The sequence below is a fragment of the Aythya marila genome (assembly GCF_965140915.1).
Source record: "Aythya marila genome assembly, chromosome: 21".
In the NCBI taxonomy this organism is placed as follows: Eukaryota; Metazoa; Chordata; class Aves; order Anseriformes; family Anatidae; genus Aythya; species Aythya marila.
The window spans coordinates 101,086-122,083 of record NC_139062.1 but is presented as its reverse complement, the minus strand read 5'-3'; the positions used below and the strand labels follow the sequence as shown (position 1 = coordinate 122,083).

Below are 20,998 nucleotides of genomic sequence, written 5' to 3'. Positions count from 1 at the left end.
ATTTTTTGACCCTAACCTGAGGGTAAATATATTCTAAATGACTGTAACACAACTGAAAGATGCTAAAATAATCACTGTGCACCATTATTTCTGTATTAGTATCTCCTACTTTGATACAAATGTTAATTAATGCATGGCATCACCAAGAGGCAGAGAGCAGCTGTCTTATCTAGATGGAATGGAATCAGAATTTGGTACCAGACAGATATTTTTTTTTACTAGAATCAGAGATGGAACTCCTCAGCTGCTGGAAACATCTCCTCCATAACTGTTGGCAAGATTGGTTCAGTGAAGTAGTGACTGAGTTGTGTGGGTTTTGTTGTTCTTGCTCTGTTTTTAAACAACCAAACAAAAAAACACCTGGAATTACAGCTAACAAATAGCTTGGTGTTAAAACAGTATTAAATTTGTCTGGGTAGCACCTGGAAGTAGTTGATGCAAAACATTTGAACGATAGCCTGCAGATGTTTTTTGGCCATTGCAGCACAGAGTGGAAGTAACACAGCTGTCATAAAAAGATCTTTTCCGCATGATAAGTGACTCAAGGTAAATATTCTAGGTAGTTCCTTGTTAGAAAACTTCTGCAAACGATCTGGTCATGTTGTTAGCACAGTGTTCTCTAACCGTTGATCGCTGCTGCATCACCACTAACTGTAGCGGTGGAGGAACAGACCCTAGTTTTTGCTATTTACTTCAGAAATGTGAGAAGATTGTGAATATTGCATGGGAGCTTCACGATATACATAAGGATATGATCCCTTTCTCAGAGATGTTACAAACAAATTTGAAGGATGAATGCAATAAATTAACAAGATAGAAAATGTTTGGTTTCAATATTTTTTTATAAAGTTTTGTTGAGCACAGAATGACAAGGAAACATGGGGAGTTATTTAAATACAAAGTCTGATTGCTTGCAATGGATTTCCAAAGGATTTAAATGGCAGCGAGAGTAGCATTTTCCTTACTTGTTCATTCATAGCATAGCATAGAACCTGTTACAAACCAATGGTAATCAGAGCACTGAAATGAAATCATTTAGTTTTTACCAAAATTGCTGATTAAACTGAATTCAGGAAAGGCAAATCCAAGGTTTTAATTACATCATTACTCGGTCTTACAAGCTATTTATTTTTTTCTTGTGCTTTTGACCAAAAGATGTGTGGCTTGAGAGAAAGGGAGATGAAAACCTCCTGATAGGGAAGTACTGAATAAGTTGTTTTGCAGTTGAAGGATTTAATGTATCTGTTTCAGGTGCATGCTATTCCCCTGCGTTCATCTTGGGTCATGACTTGTGCGTATGCTCCTTCTGGAAATTATGTGGCTTGTGGTGGTCTTGATAACATCTGTTCCATCTATAACTTGAAAACTCGTGAAGGGAATGTACGTGTCAGCCGTGAACTAGCTGGTCACACAGGTGAGTGCCTACTCAGTGATCTAAGTTACCTAAGTACATGGTGCAGATTTTCTTTTTGTAATCTATTCAAGTTTCATTGAAATGTTATTTTAGTGCCTGGTGTAGCATGACTTAGTTAATAAGTTGTTCAAACTCTTCCATGTATTAATCCCTCTGCCGTGTTTATGGAATTCATCAAGAAGGGAGATGTAATTACAAAACATGCTTTCTAAATAACTTTCTAAATAATTTTCTCTTGCTTCCAGCTTTACTAGCTGTCATGCTGGTGCTTTTAAAAGTACCTTGAATTACTTGTTTGGTCCTTAGCCACTGGTAGTCATAAGCCTTATACACTGTCTCAGTTTTAACTGTTTGGATGACAAATGATTTTTTTCTCCTTTTTGCCTAAAATACAGTACCCTAATTTTTACCTTAAGTTTCTGTTTCTAAGGTGGACTGCCTTGTGAGTGAGGCAAGAAGGGTAGCCGTGTAGGCTTTGCCAGTTTAATTAGGCTGTAAACAGCAGCTGCAAGGTTCTGTTAGTGACAGATGAAGCAGAATTCATCTAGCTAGATAAGAAGGACTAGAGAAACACAGCAGTTGCAAAGGTTTTTGATTTTTTTTGTGTTTTTGTTTTTAGCTTAGGGGATGAGTTGAAATTTTTTCTTTCTGATCCAAGAAGCTTATTGTCACAAACTATCTTTTAAAAGCAAAATTGCTGACTGAAGATACTCTCTGCTTCCTAAACAATGCAGTTAAGGGAGATGAGCACCTGCCAAGTGTGAACTGCTTTTGTATGTTGTCTGATAATGGACATCTTGCTTTTATTCCCATGATTTTTTATTTTTTTTTTGAATGGGATTGGAAATTTTTCAGAGGAAGAGTAGGAGGTAGGTGGGTGTTTCTTGAACTCCACTGGAAATGAAAATGCTGGCTATATGTGTGTTCTTGTATCTTATAGAGTTCTAGTAAAATACTGAGCCTACAAAACACATCAGTAGTTTGCTTTTTCTGTGGAATCAGTAATTCCTCCAGCAATCTGAGAAAAGGATTCATCTGTAAGGCTGCAGTTGAGAAGCTGCGCATCATTTTTCTTGTCCCTTTGTTTCTACAAAAAGCATAATCCAAAATGCAGCAGAAGAAACGGACACGGATTACTCTAGAGGTTGCCAGCTTGGCTCTGGAGAAAACCTTTAATGGTTCCTTTGGAGAAAGTATCAGGTGGATTCTGTGTCTGGCTGTTTTTTCTGTCTCATCAAACCTCTAGTTACAGGGTAAAGAAAATTGTATGAAGACTACTCTTTGAAGGAAACTAAAGTTACCCAGAAACAAATAGTTGTACATTAATGAATTTTTATACAGAAAAAGTTGACTGTATGTTAAAGTGGGCTTACTGCTATTTAATTTTCTTTCAGTGGGTTTTCTTCTGTGGTATGATTCATGTAATTTAGAAGAATTCTGTACCCTTGGGGTGGGGTTGAGGGTGTGGGAAAGCATGTTGATTGGACCTCCAGATAATAGTAGTGGTTGTGATGTGACCACTTAAGGTGATTTATTAGGAGGTCCTCTCCCCACCACACAAACCCCTTTCAGGGCGCAAGGAGAATTGGAATGATCTTTGGACACAGGGAGCTTTGGCTTTCAGTGTGTGGCCTTGTGTATGTATATAAAAGGCTTTAACGATAAAAAGAGCATTATTTCTGTGGTATTCCAGCAATTTAATGTTTTTTTTTAAGGTTATACACTGTATTTATAGCTGGTAAGACATGGATTTTTGCATAACACTATGCAGAATGTCACTGTAAGGCAAGGGAAATCGAGAGAATACATTTGAGACCTGACCGATTCATGTGCAGTCTTCTCAAAGGAGCAGTTTTAATGAGCTGCTTTTCTTTTGGTGAATTGCACAATGCCTATAGCTGGAAGCTGATGTTTACAAATTTTCCTAGTTTGCCATAGCTTAAATTTTCAGAAAATTGATTGTGCTTTAGAAAACACACTGACATAGAGATGGCTGGGACAGGCTGATCTTGTAACCAGAGTTACTATGTTGATAGCTTGGCATCTGGTCCTTCAGTAGAAAGAAAGTTCACAACATTCAGATAATTCTTTGCTTCTTTGTACTTCCAAGAATGTAGTTCATTTTTTTTTTTCAATAGTTGTATGATCCAGTCCATGTCTCAATCATTTGTTCCTCCTGGATGTTGTAAAGATCCACTTTCTTAGGTTCAGTGTACAGTGCCAGATAACCTGTACTTCCGTCCAGGTTGGCCAGTGGATTTCAGAGGTTTGCATCACTATTCCATCTCTTTCTCTCTCCCCTTCTCCTCCTCTGCCCACTTTGTACCAAAAGAAAAAAAAAAAAAAATATTTTCAGACCCCCTACTTCAGTAATTCTCTTCTGTGTTTGTTTAGATCAATTTGCTGATACTAGTGTATTACTGTGCTTGTGTAATGGTTGAATTGGGCATGGCCTGTAGAGAGCCTAAATATATTTTGTTTCAAACTTCTGAGGTTCCCATGTAAAAATTGTCCGTGGTGTATTTTACATATAGTAGCAGTATCTTACAGCACCTCCAGGGGAGGAAGAAGAAACATTTAAGTCAATATGCAGTGTAAAGAGTAGTCTCTGATTTTATTGATCAACATCTTTTGCTTTCAGGATACTTGTCATGCTGTCGTTTCTTGGATGATAATCAAATAGTTACCAGCTCTGGCGACACCACTTGGTAAGCAGTAAAATTGTGACATGATTGCTAGTAAAGACTTTTCTTCAATAACAGAGTTTAAATGCGAAAACCTAATTCTTCATAAAGCTGATAGTCATCCAGAAGATTCAACATGATTACTGCTCGTATGCCATGTTTTTACTAATAATGGAAAACTTGGTCTTTCAAGTGTTTTAGCTTTGGCTGTTCAGTTATGCCCATGTTCTGAAGAGCCTGACCTAGTTCTTTGTGAGAAGATGGTATGTGGTAATTTTTAATATAACTATTTGGCTTTCAGAAATGAATATACTAGACTCTTCTCCAAGTACTTCAGTATTCAGTTTTCATTACTTTTTCTTGAAAGTCATACTTGAATGTTTTTAATACAAAATGCTACTATTCAGAAGAGCTCCTAGAAAATATTCTACAGTGACAGCAGATGGGTTTTTTTGAGGAGAATGTAGGTGTTTGTCTTAATAAATACTAGCTTCGGAACGAAAAAGGCCTCAATCTTCTTTTCATCAATTTTTCTATTATATCTGCTGCCTGGGAGAGCTGCATTGCTTTTAAGAAGCAGATTTTACAGCAAAGGTTGTCTAATATATACCTCTCCTACACAGTGTCAGTCTCTTTGAATACCCATCTATTAGTCCACTGATTTTGAGTAGCTATTGAATATAGACATTTGTTTTTATATTTAGGCTATATTATATTCAGTATAATTTTAATTAAAAAAACAAACTAGCAAAAAAAAAAAAAAAACAAAAAAAACAGGATCTGTTAAAATAAGGCTCTTTTAAAAGATTATACAACTGCTTCAGGTGTTATCATAGTAACTTGATGGTCGTCTGGATAAATTTGTCCTTGATAGCACCTCAGATCAGCCAGGCTCGAAGTACCATGATCTTTTATTTGTAAATCTGTTGCTGATGGATTTGACTTGCTGAGAAATTAGGCAAATTGAAAGAATAGTTGCATTGTTTCACTCCTACGTACTCTTTGATCAGAGTAGTAGTGATTTTGCTGTCTTGGGGAAAATGATGTGGCTTTAAGACAACAAACGTAATTCACAAAGTTATACATTCACAGCGATATTTTAAAAAGGAGGCTGACTCAACTGCTGTAGCCATACAGCCGCTACTTTATCCACTGGACAGTGAAGTCATTACCATGGCTCAGGAGCTCTGTTTTTAAACAGCCATGAACATTAGTCTTTTTTTCCCCTTGTTCTGCATTTTAAAAACACCAATATCTTAAAAATTGAAGATGACTTTTAACATCCGCTATGTACGATTATTGTGTAACATAGCTAAGTAGTTCAGCAAAGAATGTCTTTTTCTACTCTCAATATATTTTTTTTATTAATACTTCATGGACATTCGCTTTTTAGAAGAGAGAAATTAACAGGTTTAGATGAAATCTGCTGTATAGACTTTCTAATGGAGCACAAAAGATAACATGAACGTGTTGATTTTTGCCTTTTTAATTATTTTTTTCAAGCGCTCTCTGGGACATAGAAACTGGTCAGCAGACAACTACATTTACTGGGCACACTGGAGATGTCATGAGTTTGTCTCTTGCTCCTGATGCCCGGTGTTTTGTTTCTGGTGCCTGTGATGCCTCTGCCAAACTGTGGGATGTTAGAGAAGGAATGTGTCGGCAAACCTTCACTGGCCATGAGTCGGATATCAACGCCATCTGTGTAAGTATCAGCTTGAACAGAGGACGTGGGATCTAAATCTGGTTTTGTATTGCTTTCATCTCAGCTATGAAGCATGTACTATAAGCTGTAGTTCTCCACAGGTACATATCCGTTGTGGTAAGTGGAAACGGTGACTAAGGTAGTGTTTCTTCACTTGTTACTTCACTGTTTTTGCCTATATGCCAGTAGCGGAGAGGGGAACATTCCTTATTGCTGCTTTCCTTTCCTACTTGGTCTGTACAAAATAATATAGTCAAAAAGGCAGACATCAAGTCCGACCTGGGAGCTAGGGTAAAGTTCTATTCAAAATGCACAGCTGTGGAGTACTTTGGAGGTGATGGGCTCTATGCTTGAATGCCAGATGAAAAGCTCTTTGTTAATTTTGTAACTTCTGTGTCTTCCAGATATAATGTATGTGGCAGCTTTTGATTAATTTGTCCGTTTTGTCAGCTACTTTGAAATTAATTTGCAATCTTTTGTCTTTTTTTATTCCTATACCCTCATTGAAGTTCTTCCCCAATGGCAATGCATTTGCCACAGGCTCTGATGATGCTACATGCAGGCTTTTTGATCTTCGGGCTGATCAGGAACTTATGGTTTATTCACATGATAACATCATCTGTGGCATCACCTCTGTAGCATTTTCCAAGAGTGGACGTCTCCTCCTAGCTGGTTATGACGACTTTAACTGCAATGTGTGGGATACACTGAAAGCTGATAGAGCAGGTAAACAGTTGGTTTTAAATATTAGAAACAGTGACATACTGAATGTGTGAGTTGTGACATGTGCAGGCTTGTTAACAGTCCCAGTCTCAAGTTCAAAATTCAGTGATAGCCTGTTTTAAGATGACCAACAGTGTAAATATGGCTTAATGATGGTAACAAATCGATTGGAATACTCCTGAATGATAAAAGGGAACAATGGATGGTTGAGAACAGGAAGACTGCCATTAAAAACAAGGTTTTGGAGATGGGGGGCTATATGTATTTTTATTTTATTTAGCCCATGGCAATGTCTTACATATGAGTTGTTCAAAGCAATTCTACATAGCGTCTGCCATCTCCTCTATGGAGGTCTTACTGTTGCCTGACCTCAGCAATTGACAGAGCAGCTTACAGAAATACTACAAGTTGGAAGTTGGTAAGCTATCAAATCCCATCAAATATTTCATATTGCAATGAACAGTTGCATTGATTTTATGGTATTGTAATTGTCAAGCAGCAGTTTAGGTTCGTTGATTTTCATTATTTCCAAAATTATTTGTACACTAAACACTTCTGCCAGAAAGGTTTTACTGAAATATACTCATTAGTTATTTTGTGTTAGTTTTTAAAGTAGAAACAAACTGGCTATTTAGCATGGACTAATAAAAGGATCGTTGAAGATGTTGCCACATCAAGCAATCTACCTCTTTTGTAAGAATTTTGCTACTCATCAATGTGGCTACTTAAGTAAACATGAGATTTTTTTGTAGCAGTAACTGTAGGGACAGCGGAATAAAAAGATTGTGCAGATTCACTTTTGAGGAAGTGAATAGGAATTATATGCCCAAAAGTTCAGGTAATTTAACTGGAGTTCTTTAAAATCAAAGCTTCTATTAGAAAAAAGGAGAAAAAGTACACGTTATGTCATGAATGTGTTGCTTTTTGCATCAGAACTGGGGATGATGATGGGAGCCTACTCCGTTATTGAAGTGTTCTTGGGCTTTTAAAATTATGTAGGTCTGCTTTAAAAGCAAACAAAAACCACCAACCAAGCAGAATATCCCTTTGTGTAGAGTTGGAAGGGTTAGTTCCAAGTACATTATTTGGTGCAGATTGTCTTACTGCTTTGAGAGGATTGTGTACTAAAGGTAGAAAATATGTAAGTATGTAACCCTGGACTATACTGAAGTAATTTCCATTTGATTTCTTAATTACTTTATCAGCTTTCTCTTAGCGCTCAGATTTTACTTCTTCTTCCAGAATTTATGACAGTTTTCTACTAGTGCTGAGAAATTGGAGCTGTGGGCACAGTAGCAGCATTTGGTTCTATTTGCAAGTTAATGATGCCAAATGCAATTACAGAAATACTGAAATGCATTTGTAGAAATCAACCTCACCCGTGTGAGATTTGTAGTTCAAGATTTTTGTACTTTAATTATTGAGACCATAAATGTGTATGTAGGCCTGTATGTATCTAAAACTTGGCAATGAATTGAGAAATTGCTCTCCATTAATGTTCAGATTAGTTTACAATTAGTTGTAATTAAGTACTGTGAAAATAAAATATTTAATGCTTTATTAAATCAAATTAGCAGGTAAGTCCTTTTACGCAACTAGCAGCTAGATTTAGGTTCACAAATGGTGTTTCACATGCTCTGGAAATATCATATATGTGATGGTATATGACAAAGTACTGAGGGAGATGACCAGGGAAGAGAATTTTGTCACTTACTGAATTGTTTTGTCCTGTATTCCTTCTTTGAAATTACCTTATGAAGACAAAGAATGGGAGGGGAGGGAATGATCTTGCTGACTTGTAGAAATGAGGAAAAAAATTTATACTAATCTGGATTATACAGTCCACGTACTCATGAAATGCAATTTTTTTTACTGCCAAATCTTAAACAGATTTAAACAACTGCTTTAAATTTTCTGCTTATTGAAATGTTCAGAGACTTAGATTGCTGAGCAGAATTTACACTTCTCTAGTGCCTGATTCTATATTAAACACCTTTGTAGCTGATGTGTTCAGAACAAATTGTGTAAGCTTTCTTGGCTCTCTCTCTCTCTCTGGTTTATCAAATTGCAGCACTTACTGATGGTGGTGGCAGACTGTCAGTTCTAATGCATTAATGCTATTTCCCAGCAAATTCTAGGTAACTCCTAGGCACTTGCGTCAGCTCTGGCAGCTGGCTTCTGTATCATGCTGAATTTTTGAAGATTGTATCATCCACTTCAACACTTAAAATTTGGTTTCTGCTGCAGAAGTGCAGAATTCTGTGCTGAGCTTTAGACTCGTATACAGATTTAATAGGCTCTGGAGATTAAGGGTATTACAGTCTTACATTTCTGATATACTTGATAAAAGCAGTTACATTTTTCAAACATCAAGAATCCTTGTGTAGGAAGTAGCGATTTTTACATTGAAGTAAGAGTTAAAACAAACAAACAAACAAACAAAAAAAAAAAACAAAAAAAAAAAAAAAAAAAAAAAAAAACACTAATTCTTTAAACGTACTAGCTTGTATGTGAACTAAAACTTCCTTCATAGTAAATGAAGGGGAAAACCCCCCAAAATATGAAGGAGGTAAGTCCTGTGCAGTGTAATTTGATGTAGAAAGATTAATCAGTCTGTTATGCAATCTATCAAGTATATCTTAGCTCAGTGCAGTGGGCTGTGTAGAGCTCGAACATAAGCAGGTTTGGTTTTTACCTCTTTGAAACAGTTAAAGGGAATAGAGGTAAATGTTGGCTCCCTTTTTGCTGTTTAGTTTAGTGTCTTGGTTGTTTTATTTTTAATGGTACTATAATTGATTTGCAGCAGGTCTCCGTATTGGCAAAAACCATGTAGGTGTTGAAGTTTTGTAAGTGCCTATAAACATAGTAAGATAAAAATAGATGGAAAATGCTTCAGTGTTCAGAACATAATCCAGCTTCTTGTTTAGTGCATTAAGAATTTTGCAAAATCTAATTGATCTTAACCACTGCGTTAACATGACACTGTTGGCAGGATTTTCAAGGCAATGATTTCACAACTCACAAGAAAGCAGTAAGGTCATAATGCGGGGTATATGCAAAATCTTGGAGTCAGGCATTTTCTGCGTTACTGTCTTGCAAACCTACCCAGTTATTTCTAAGTTTGTGCCTGAAAAAGCAGAAGCATTTACAAACCTAAACCACTAGTTCAGAATTTTTGGATGTATAGGGTGACTAATCCAAACATGGCTGCCTCAGAGTTACTTGAACAGAAATAAGAAATCATCAGAGCAATGTAATAGGTTTGTTGCATGTTCTTATTTATAGGTGTCCTTGCCGGTCATGATAACCGTGTCAGTTGCTTAGGTGTGACTGATGATGGTATGGCAGTGGCAACAGGATCATGGGACAGCTTCCTCAAGATCTGGAACTGAAGTAAGTACACAGCAAATTAATTAAGACTGTCCTTTTTTTGGTGTTCAGATGCTTTTTTCCAGGTCCAAGCAGTGCTTTTTTTTTATTATTTTTTATTTTTGCTGATGCTGTAAGCTTATAGTTCAAGTTAAGAAAGTCATGGGGGGAAAAAAAAAACTGTAGCGTTTTGTTTTGTTTGCTTTTAGAAGGCTGTTTGTTTAATGTACGCAATGACGTTTTTGTGGTCAGCTATTTATGGCAGATTTTATTTTCCTGGTATGGATGACTCTATGGTCTTTTGAGTCTGGGTTGGTAAATAAATGGTGTTCTTGAAAATGGGGAGATAATGGCAGAATGCATCAGTGGGTAGCAAGAGCAAAACTTGAAACCTGACTAGAATTTATCAAAGTGCAACTCTTAATACATTTTTCTGTGTGTCAGAAGTGCGGCGGACTCCGTGACTGGAAGAAGTTTCCAACGATTGAAAATTAAAAACGATAGCATATCCAATCCAACCATACTAACTTGGACCCCCATCCTCCCCAACTTCAAAGGGCAAGATCTTTTCCGTCTCCTGTTGCTGAAATGAAGAGCACAATTACCTTTCCAAGAAGAATTTCTGTGTTGTAAGCAAAATGAAATTGTGCATTCCTTTTGGGACCATTTTTTTTGTCTTGAGAATTTAAAAATCAAACACTATCATAAAAGCATGACCAGAAAATATACTTGAGCATAATTGTGAAACAGTTAGCTTTCACTGTAGTTTCCAAGTCAAAGTTAAGGACTTTATCTCACTCACTTACAAATTTTAAAGTCATGTTTGTAGCAGGATTTTTTTCAAGTTTCCTTTTTAAATACATTTGTTTATGTATTTAATTGAGCAAAACAAGGGAGTCCTAGCCCAGAGCATCTGGGGGTTATTAACGCTGTAAATTTAGTCCCTATTTTTTTTTTATTTTATTTTCTAGTATCACAAATAATTGTTGCACAAAACTTGGCATATATAGGGTAATGTTAAGCAGTAAGGTAACCAAGCACATGCTGTACAAGGTAATGAATGCTTGTTTAAAGAATCCTTTCACCTTTTATGGATAACAAATGCAATCCTTGGTCCCTCCTACCCCCTCTTCTCACCACACTGATTTTTTTAATCTGTTTTGGTTTTGTCCACTTGAAAGGGCAATTTATATATCCTAACACTATCCTGTAGTCTCAACAACCAGGAATCTCTGTTTTCAAAAGAGACCTATCCTACACTTGGGTATTGAGTCAATTCTTTGTGTATGAAATGATGTACAAATCAATGTTTTGAAAATAATGATCTTGAACTTTCTAAGTTAAACAAAAGAACCTTTTTTGATTGTTTGCCATATTGGGTGGGTTTACTCTTAGAATCGCATGCTGTAGAAATGCTAAAAAGTGCATATTGGACTAAGTCCTCTAGATGTTTTTTCTTTGAAGAAATAACCTGTTTAAAAACTGTAACCATTGTCGCTGTATTCATTTATTGTTGCTACTCTGTGCATAAATCTATAAAGAACTCAAGTACAAAGCTATGCACGTTTTGGAGTAGCGTGATAAGTCACTTTTTTTTTATTTTAAAGAAACGGCCTGTTCAAACAATCGCTGTCAAAGATTCTGGGGTGTGGGAGGAGGGAACCTAAACCATCTTCTTTATAAATCAGTTCCTCGCAGCCAGTTCCTCTTGTAGGATGAGTCCTTTGCATCTGATTAGAGTCATTTTTGTAATGAGCAGGTTTTCCTGGCTTTCTTTTCAAATAAAATGTTAAAAGCAGCAGTGTTTGGACAGCGGATTGTTCTGTTAAACTTTCCTATCTTCTCACTGTATCCAGAAATGCTCCTTCCTAGCAGCAGTAGTAGCTTTTCTCCATTTTGTTTTTTCTGCAACATTCTGTACAAAAATGTGCTGTAATTGTGCGTTAGGCCTGGATTTGGCATAAAAGATGAATTCCTTCTTTCTCTCTTTCATGAAACTACTCTGTAGAGCTTTTTCCACACCCTGTATCCCTCTTCACCTTTTGTATTTAATTTTAAAGTCAGTGTACTTCAAGAAAGCTGGATGCAAGATAGATACTATATTAAAATGTAATGTTATTTAAGATGTAATAAAGCAGTTTGACATGAGTTTTGACTGATCTGTTTTGCAGCTTATTGTTCTACCCACAAAACTCCTTCTGGCAGAATTTGAGTTACGGAACAAATATGAGAGAGATGTATACAGCCCGAGAACAAGTCTTTAATTGTTCAATATTTTAATTGGGCAGTGTATGTGTTGTTTGAGAAGGTTTCAGCTCAGTGTGTGACGAGATGCAGGTTTAGGTTTGTGGGGTTTTTGTTTTGTTTTTGAAACTAAAACCAGTTGCAAGATGAACTGAAGCCCTCATGGGTTTTGTTGTTGTAAAATGTTTAAAAGTTACCATCAGTATTTGAAAATGTATGTGTAAATGTGAGATACATGCTAATGCAAAATTTAGTAGAGATGTGACACGTACGTGGAGTGTAGTGGCTGCAGGCATTTTTCCTTCTCCATTCTTAATTAAGATGGATATTTATTGGTTTGATTGCTAGGGCTTCTCAAGAGCTTAATCAAAAACAGCTCGTAGAGCTCTCTTAGCTCAAACTACAAATGAAAATAGCTGGTGTGATTCATGTGGTATACATCCCAAAAATTCTTTATGGAATGTGTGAAAGTAGAACACCTGAAATAGGAAATCTCAGTAAAATGTTCAGTAACATTTTAAACTTTTGTGTCCTTTAATAGGAAAACAGTTGAGTTGAATATCTTATGTTCTTGCCATTTGAGGATCTGGCCAAATAAATTGTTATTAGCTGTCCTTTACTGTAGGTATTGAGAAGGGTAAGTAGTTGGCATTTTAATGCTCAATAAGAAAAAAATCTCCACGAGGCAGTATTATATCTAGAAAATAAAAATTTTTTTGTACCTACAGGAGCAAATTTCTCAAGTATTTAGAGGTGTTGAAATGCAGTTGATTTAACAACTTGGTATTCGTCTGTTTGAGGGCATTTCATTTTTTTTAGTGGGTATAATCTCTTTTTGTAACCTGACTTGAGTGGATTTTCCTTCATTTCACATCAACCAAGAAAAATTCCATTGTGAAGGCTTGTTTTCATACCAAACTTGGAAATTTTCAGCCTCCATAGAGAAGGTTTTAAAGGCTGAGTATGGAAAATATGATGGTGGCATTACTGAACTAGTAGTCGTAACTGTGAGCTTTGGGTTTTTGGACTGCAGAGCACTGGTAAGTAGCTTGTGGCTGGAAATGCTTAAAATTTTGGAATTCATATTTAGTCTTTTTGCAGTTCCAAATGGTACAGCTGTTTTTCCACTCTTGGTACATCTTCATTACAATGGATGTTTCGTATGTGACTGTCTAGGCAATAATAAAATCAATACAGACATGGTCTATATTACTTCCCTTAATTTCTATCTATATGTTCAATTAATGTTTCCTGTCCGTGCTGAGAGTGTCTTTGCTGGCAGTAAAATACCAAGGTACTTTTTGTGTCAAGAGGTTAACATGTAGGGTGAGTAATTTGAAATGCTAACAGTTGTCATTTTCTTTATTACGGACAGCGCTTGTGTTAAACACAAAGCTTTAAACTCAATTACTTAGATATCTGTATTTTCACATGCTTCGTAATTCAGAGCTGTTACTTGAGACAAATGGGTGTCCAAAGTGAGAAGCACTGAGCTATTGCATTTGTGACACGGCCAACTCTCAGAGTCTTGAATGCTTCTAATTTTAAGTGGGCTTGGATCTGTAGCTGAATCAAAATGGCTTATGTAATCTTGAGTCTAGCAATCATAGTGGCATCGTAGCTCCTCTGATAGGCTTTGAAACGATTTAACTTAAAGATAATACTGGAATGTGGTTCCAAAAGAGCAGCTTCACACTAAAGTGGTGGCATATTTCTAGAGCAAGGTTTCTTAAGCTGCGATCAGTGATGTTTGTGAATGGTCTGTCACTGCTTAGCCTCAGTGACAGCCTCTGCAGCTCCGTATTTGTTGTGGGCTCCTGAGTATGTGTTAAATATATGAAGGGGTGAGGAGTGGTGGCTTTGCAGAGAAGAATGGAGTAAAACTCACAAAACGTGAAGCTTGTTAGATGACAGGAGTGGACAAGACCAAGGGATCTGAGGTATATGGATAATGATTGGGTGTGGGAAAAGAAGTTAGTTATCTGGACCTGATTTGGAAAGGGTTTTGTGGTAATAGCATGGACATCTGTGGGTTTGGAAATGTTATTTGGAGCAGGGGAAGCAGGCATGTGAAAGAAGAGATACCAGGTTTTGCTATCTCAGTACCTAGTGATGAGTTTTGTTTTCTATGTCCCTACCAGGCCTTTAATTTTTTAGTAAATTGACTGTATTTTAAAAGGTCTGAGGAGCTACTGCTAGTAAAAGAGCGGATCTGAGCTGTTAATTTTAAGTGTTGGCCATTGAGAAGTGCCCAGAGTGTATGTTTTAAATTAGCTGCGAAGCACACTTAAAATTGCTGATTGAATCATGCTCTGTCAAGAGCTGAAAATAGAATGATCTAGTTTCTGGGAAGTGGAAGAGTAAATAAAGAATAATAAAACTTGTCACCCTGGCTGAGTTCTGTGCAACTTGGTCTGAAACAAATGAGGATTGTGTGTTATTATGATTAATGCTGCTTTTAGTGTAGGTGTAATACTGAATTTGAATTAGAGGGGAAGGAATTAAAAAAAGAAGGTAATGAAGGGGTTCAAAGAGCAGTAAGTGATTTCTGTGTAGTGATGCTCATTTTTCTTTCCCTTCATATAACCTTCAGAAAGTCAGTGGTCCTAAGTTGCAGTGGTCATTTTGTGTCCATATTAGGTTCCAAGGTGTAGTAGTTCTGAAATGTGATGGGTTGAGGTTTCTTTCTGTTTAAGAGTTGAAGAATAAAGTTCGGGAAGAACAAACAATAGTTCACTGCCATTGTTTCAAAACAGGGAATACTTAGCCTATTCCCATGTCAGTTGTGCTCTGACTGGCCATCTCACGTGGAAGTCCCCCGTAAGCTTGGTGATGGAATCACATCTTGTACCCTGAAGGGCAGCTGCTTGTATCCGATCAGATGCAGTGTTTTTCTGGCAGTGTTACTTGCTCATTTCCATACTTTAGTTCCATGTTCCAGGCAAATAAGAGAATATTTTCTGGCTCATCCTCTTCCAATCTTCTCTTAAGCATTACTGGATGCTGTCTCTTTACTTTCTTACTGTTCTTGTGAAACCCAATCCTCTTCCCCCAGTAAATTAAAATCCTTGGGCATGCTATGTACATCACTTGGACTGAGAAAGAGGCACAGATTCTGATTTGGCTGGATGTTGTTCCAGGCTTTACTGCTTGTGTTGACCCGTCTCTCCAGGAAACACTGTTCAGACAATCTGCTGCTCCAGTTTCCTGGCAGGAGATGGTACATGACAGGCAAATTTCTGGCCATCTAACTTCCAGACCTCAGGGTTGGATCTATACTTAGCTGCCTGCTGCTTTGTTACCTGGGCATTTAGGAATGTTGAATCATAGGCCAGAGAGTTGTCCTTACCGTGGCACTGTCCAAACTACATTCAACAGGCATATTGAATATCTCTGAAACTTTTTCTTCAGATGTCAATGATAAAAGTGTACACATAGAGTATTTGTAAAATTACTCAGTATGTATTTGTACATGGAGAAAACATCAACAACCATTTAGAAACATGAATAAAAGCTGGGTGAGTTTCTAGTTTGTTAGACAGCTGGCTGCTAAAAACCCACTCTTTGGAAGCACCCTGCAAAATACTTGAGTAATTGCAGGTTTACACCAAGTCAAGTTTGTTATAAATTACAACAAGTAGTCTTTTCTTTCTTTAATTACCCACAAGCAATTTGCTCTAGATGAGTGCAGTGAGATGTGGTTGGCCCTGAGAGGTAATCGCCTATCCATGTGGAAGTGGAGAATGAAAAAGGTATTTGATGTAACAGATCTTTTTTTTTTTTTTCTTTTTTAAGGCAAAATAGATAAGGTAGTCTATTGAAACTGTTAAAAGGCATGAACTACACAGGATGGTAAAATGCTGAGTTCTCACTGAAGTTGTTTATAAATATACAAATGGTACAACTCCATCTGGAGGTATAAATCATAAGTTGGGTGGTCAAGGTAGACAAAACATAACCCCTCCTTTCTTATACCTTAAGAGATCACTGAAGATGTTCCGATTTTCTCAAGAAGGAAAAGCTTGTCTTGTTTGAAAGCATTATGGTTATTTTTATATGGACTCTAATTTTTTACATGAAAGCTTGAGGTGGTAGAGGTGGAGAGGTTAAAATCAGGCAGTATTGACTGGAGCAGAATCTCTTAGTCAACTCTGATTTAGAAAATAATGGCTGGAGGGTACCTCAGTAATTCTGTTTCCCTCCTCCTTCCCTCATACACTTCTCAACTCCCTCTCAACCTTTTTGACACCTTGTCACAAATCTACTTCCAAGTGCTAGCTCTTCAGCTTTCCTCCTCTGCTTTAAGGAGGAATTGGGATCTGGAGTTTCTAATGAAGATGTATTGATTGACAAGATATTTCTGCTAAGATCAGACTAAGGTGATGCCTGCTTCTAGCAGTGTAGAAAAGTACCTTCCTGCAGTGGAAAGGGCTATGATATGTACTGTTTGTGTATCTGTTGTAAGTTTTAAGTCCATTTAAAAAAAAAAAAAAAAAACAGAACTACGTAACTAATATTAAACTTCTTGTTTCTTTTACAAGCAAGGATTCATGTTGAGCAAAGAGCAAGTAGGCAGCAGCAGATCCTTTTCTACAGTGGCTGGTACTTGACAGTGAGTCATGCTGTAATAATATGTGACTATTATACATTTATTTAAACTTTCACTGATTTTGACCATAGTTCCTTATTTTTTTTAGACAGATTTACTTTCTGTGATACTGTAAAGAAAATGGAAACAAGGACCAACAGGAATAATCATGTTCGATATAACAACTCCCCGAAGTTGGTGATTTTACTTTATGCCATCAAATAATGCAGTAAGAAGAACAAGACAGGATTTACAGTGGGTGATAGACAATAGATAACACTTAAAATTACTCAAGTTTTATAACTGAAAGGTTTTTACACTGTTTTCTCTCATACACTAAAGGTGCTCAAAAGCATGCTAGTACCCAGAGGACACTAGTGGGATAGTGGATGAAGTGGTGTTAGATACGATTTACAGTTCACTCCATGAAAGGTTATTTCAGCCTTGTCTTCACATCAAACAATCGGTTTCTGTGCTTAGTTTTTATTTAAGTGCAATCTGTAGTTTGGGACTACAAATCTTGAATGCACTCATGTTACTTGGAGAAAGCTTGGGAATGAAAACCTCTTCAACCTGTTTCTTTCACATCGCGTTCTTCAGAAGGGATTAGGAAGACAAAATTCACCTTCTGGCAACAGGAGAATGAAAGCGCCAAGTTGATGGTATTTGCAGGATCTGAAAGCTGAACATTTTCAATTGTCCATCTGTCAATGCAAATTCAAGCCTATTCTGATTGGTATTTTATTTTTAAGTATTTAGTATTTTTCACGTTTGTTTCTTACACGAGGGGAGAAGTCATAAGTTAAGACTTTGAGCCCCCTTAAGAGCACCAGTTTCACCCTCCTTTGCTTCTCCTCCAACTGTTCTTGCAGACTATAGGAGCTATTTAACTATTAAACAGCTGCTGTTCTTTGCCTGGTGGGGACCTGAGCTCTTCAATGAACAATAAGTATTGAAGCAATGACAGCTCTGGGAGTGATGGACACTAGTTTGCACTAATAGAGATCTGGGAGCTTTTCCAAGAACAACTGCATTATGTAATTGAACAATTCTATATTTTATCTGTTGCTTGCATCAGATGTGTGGTTAACCTACTGCATTCTGAAGAGCTTTGCGGATCTTCTCCCAGGTTCCTTCTGTCAAGTAACATGACGAGTTGTCCAGGTTGAGATATTACTGAATTGGAAGGCCAAAGAGCTAAGAAAATTGTGTGGAGGCTAGGTTTGATGTCAGTGGTAATTCTAAAAAGTGATGTTGGAATTTGAAAAATAAAACTGTCTTCCTCTTCCCATGGCTTTTTCCAATCAAGTGATAGCATCAGACATGGTGACAGGAAATGGAGCAGAAGTCAGCAATTACAGATGGACTTCAAGGAACAGTTTTATTGGAATTGAAGGTTAAACTTCAGTAAGCAGAAGGATCATTCTTGTTCTTGTCAGCTTGTCACAAAAAGTAACGTAACCAGAAATACCAGAGAGGAGCCAGCCAGTCTTTTGACCTCAGTTCTTATCCTGGTAAAAGTGAAAGTTCCTCACCAAGTTGCATAGCTTAAATTAACAGGGCTAGCTTCTCTCTTCTCTCTCTCTCTCTCTCTCTCTCTCTCTCTCTCTCTCTCTCTCTCTCTCTCTCTCTCTAGCCCATTTTGTGGTGTGACAGTTGTATCCCTTTTGTCTTTGGATTCCAAATTACTCTGTTCAGCACTGTAAGCATCTCCAATTAATGTGCTACATACTGGATAGAACATGTGCAATGAGGGCTAGTAGCTGTACAAATGTTATAAACTTCCTTTCTCCCCGTGATGGTTCTGAGTAGTTTAACTTGTAGCCTATTTTTAATGCTTTACTCTTTTGCTAATATTTTGAATGGCAAGGCAGTTTAGCTTTCTTTTACAGCTATATTGCAGTAGCATGATGTTTGCAAAGAAGCCTCTATCAGAAACAGTTTCTACTTTTTTAATTAAAAAAAAAAAAAAAAAAAAAAAGAAATTAAAGAAATCCCTTCCCAAACCTCCATGTGCCCTTTTGTATTACTTTTGTCAACTTGATAATGTGATGCCTGCATGTCTCACTCCAACTAATGAGGCAAAAACCTCCCAGTGGACTTAATTATGCTCCTGGGAAAGTTGCCTCCATTTCGTATGCTGGGAGTCAGGAATGGAGATGCTTGCAATTTACCCTTCTTGTGTAATGGCTGAGCTGGAACATGAACTGGCTCCCTGACCTGCAGGTCTGTGTTGAGCGAGAAGAGTATTCCTTTGCATTTGCTCTTCCTGCCTGACATCTGCTCGCTCAGGCTGACAAGTCTTGACAGTTGCCATCATTTTCCGCCATGCAGACTGGCATGCGTACTGGCACTTCAGCGCACACAACTGCGGCTCGTGCTGCCACCTGGTGTTCGTACCAGCTTCTCCTGGGATCATGTCACACCGATCCATAATGCTTTGCAAGAGAAAGGGGCTTTCTCAAGGTCAGGGTGTACCCCAAGGGCAAGTAAGATCGCAAAAGATAGGATGGCAGCAGCTGTTGCCTTGTTATGGCTGGCTGCACTACCCTACTGGGGGCATACCAGCTCTAGATGCTTTATAATACCACAATGTGGTCTTTTTTTGCTGTATTACCACATGAGAACATGCATATCTTTTCATGATGCACCTTCACAACAAGGTAAACTCATGAAATGTTTCATCTGTCCTAGCCCTGTTGTGATAAGCACCTTGTCAATGCATGTAATACAGCACTGAAGAGCATGCACTGTAGCTATCGGGAATTTTTGTATTTTTATTTTTTGCACTGTGTTACTATGGTTTGTTCCTGGAGAAAGCCTATTTTTTTCTGCTCCACTTTACAGATTATAAGAACGTTGTTAAAAGGGGATATGACGTGGTGTTCTTGAAACCTATTCTTCAGACCTGTCAATCAGAGAAGGAAGCTTTACAAGAAATTTTCTGAAACATGAGGCTGCTTCTATTCATCCAGTATGATAAAGCTGCTGGAAAGACCAGCTTTTAATTTCTTGAGCTCTTTCTGAACTCATTAATGTCATTGGAACCTCATGCACTGCTCTTTCTGAATTCTAACCATAAGCCCTGACTTTGTCAGCCTTTTCCCTCTTATTTTTCCTGACAGGGTCTGATTTACATAAACCCTGGAGAGAGAGAGAGACTTTTTTTTCCACAACAGTTTCTGCCCACCAATTCTAAGAATCACAGGGGCTGACAACTTCCATGAGGACCCCACAAAAATATTGCAAACTTGACAAGCTACTAGTATGCAAGAAGGTAAACAGATTTGTATTCAAGCTTAGTATACCATTAAGGCTTCTCATGTAACCCAAGCTCTTCTGTTGATATAGTGTATTTTTTATTATATTACCTCATTAGGTCATTTTTGATTACAGAAATAAGCAAACTAAACAAAGTCATAGACCTGTTAGACAGTTTTTTACTCCAAAATAGGAGCGCCAGCAATTATACAGAACCTACTAAGAATGTGCTGTTTATTAGTGACTTCATAGTGTGTGTAGTAGGGTAAAATGCATGGTGATTTGCCTCTTAGCTGAAAGATGGCAAGAAAATGCTCAGGCCAGCTTAATTTTTCCAAGACAAGACTTGCCCCAGGAAGTGTGTCCAATGGCATGTTTTTGTGTTTCATAATGGTTTGTAGATATATATCCCCTATTAGGGAATACTGAAGCAGACGATACTCTTTTTTTCTAAAACTTGAAGAAAAAAAAAAAAAGCTATTGCTTCTGTCTCACTAGATACTATGGCAAAACATGCTGTATTTCTGGATCTTCTAGAGATGAAGAGTGATGAGGCGATACTATTTCTTCTGCACCCTCAGTCTTTGCCGCCAGTGTGTAACAATACCACAAAGCCAACCTTCTGGGTGTTCCAAACTGGGCTAGCCTAAAGTTACTTGCAGGAAACTGTCTGGGGAAGAACACACAAGTGAGTTTGTTCTGGCTGATGGCCAGTCTGCTGTCACAGGGGTTGCGTAAGCAGCACTACTGAGCTTAGTTTAAAAGTTCCCTTTTTGTGCTTGAAACTGTTGAACTTTTTGAGCTTAATTTAGAAATTCAGTTAAGACCTTTGCTTCATCTCATAAAGGCTAGAGGGCGCTGCCTCTATAGTGTTTTAATTGCAAGATCGAATAACTCTTATTGCATTTTCCTTCCTGGTAACTAGAACTGAGTGGTTAGTACTCCCTGTGCATTGCTGTGATGGTGTCTTGCAAAAGGGGGATGGGGGGAGGGGGGTGAGATAGGAGCAG

General features: G+C 37.5%; 1 protein-coding gene across 6 annotated transcripts in view; it reads left to right on the top strand.

The window, feature by feature from the left end:
• GNB1 (G protein subunit beta 1) overlaps positions 1-12,043 on the top strand; it is a 44,526-nt gene extending 32,483 nt beyond the window's left edge. For 5 of the 6 annotated variants that reach the window (XM_082776912.1, XM_082776911.1, XM_082776915.1 and 2 more), the window contains 6 exons: positions 1,252-1,414; positions 4,056-4,122; positions 5,602-5,803; positions 6,313-6,529; positions 9,812-9,919; positions 10,340-12,043. In XM_082776912.1, the coding sequence (XP_082633038.1) occupies positions 1,252-1,414; positions 4,056-4,122; positions 5,602-5,803; positions 6,313-6,529; positions 9,812-9,918 (756 nt within the window). In that variant the 3' untranslated portion in view covers position 9,919; positions 10,340-12,043. The remainder of the gene's footprint in view (positions 1-1,251; positions 1,415-4,055; positions 4,123-5,601; positions 5,804-6,312; positions 6,530-9,811; positions 9,920-10,339) is intronic. The other variant, XM_082776916.1, reaches the window with a different exon arrangement.
• Positions 12,044-20,998: the final 8,955 nt, after the last annotated feature.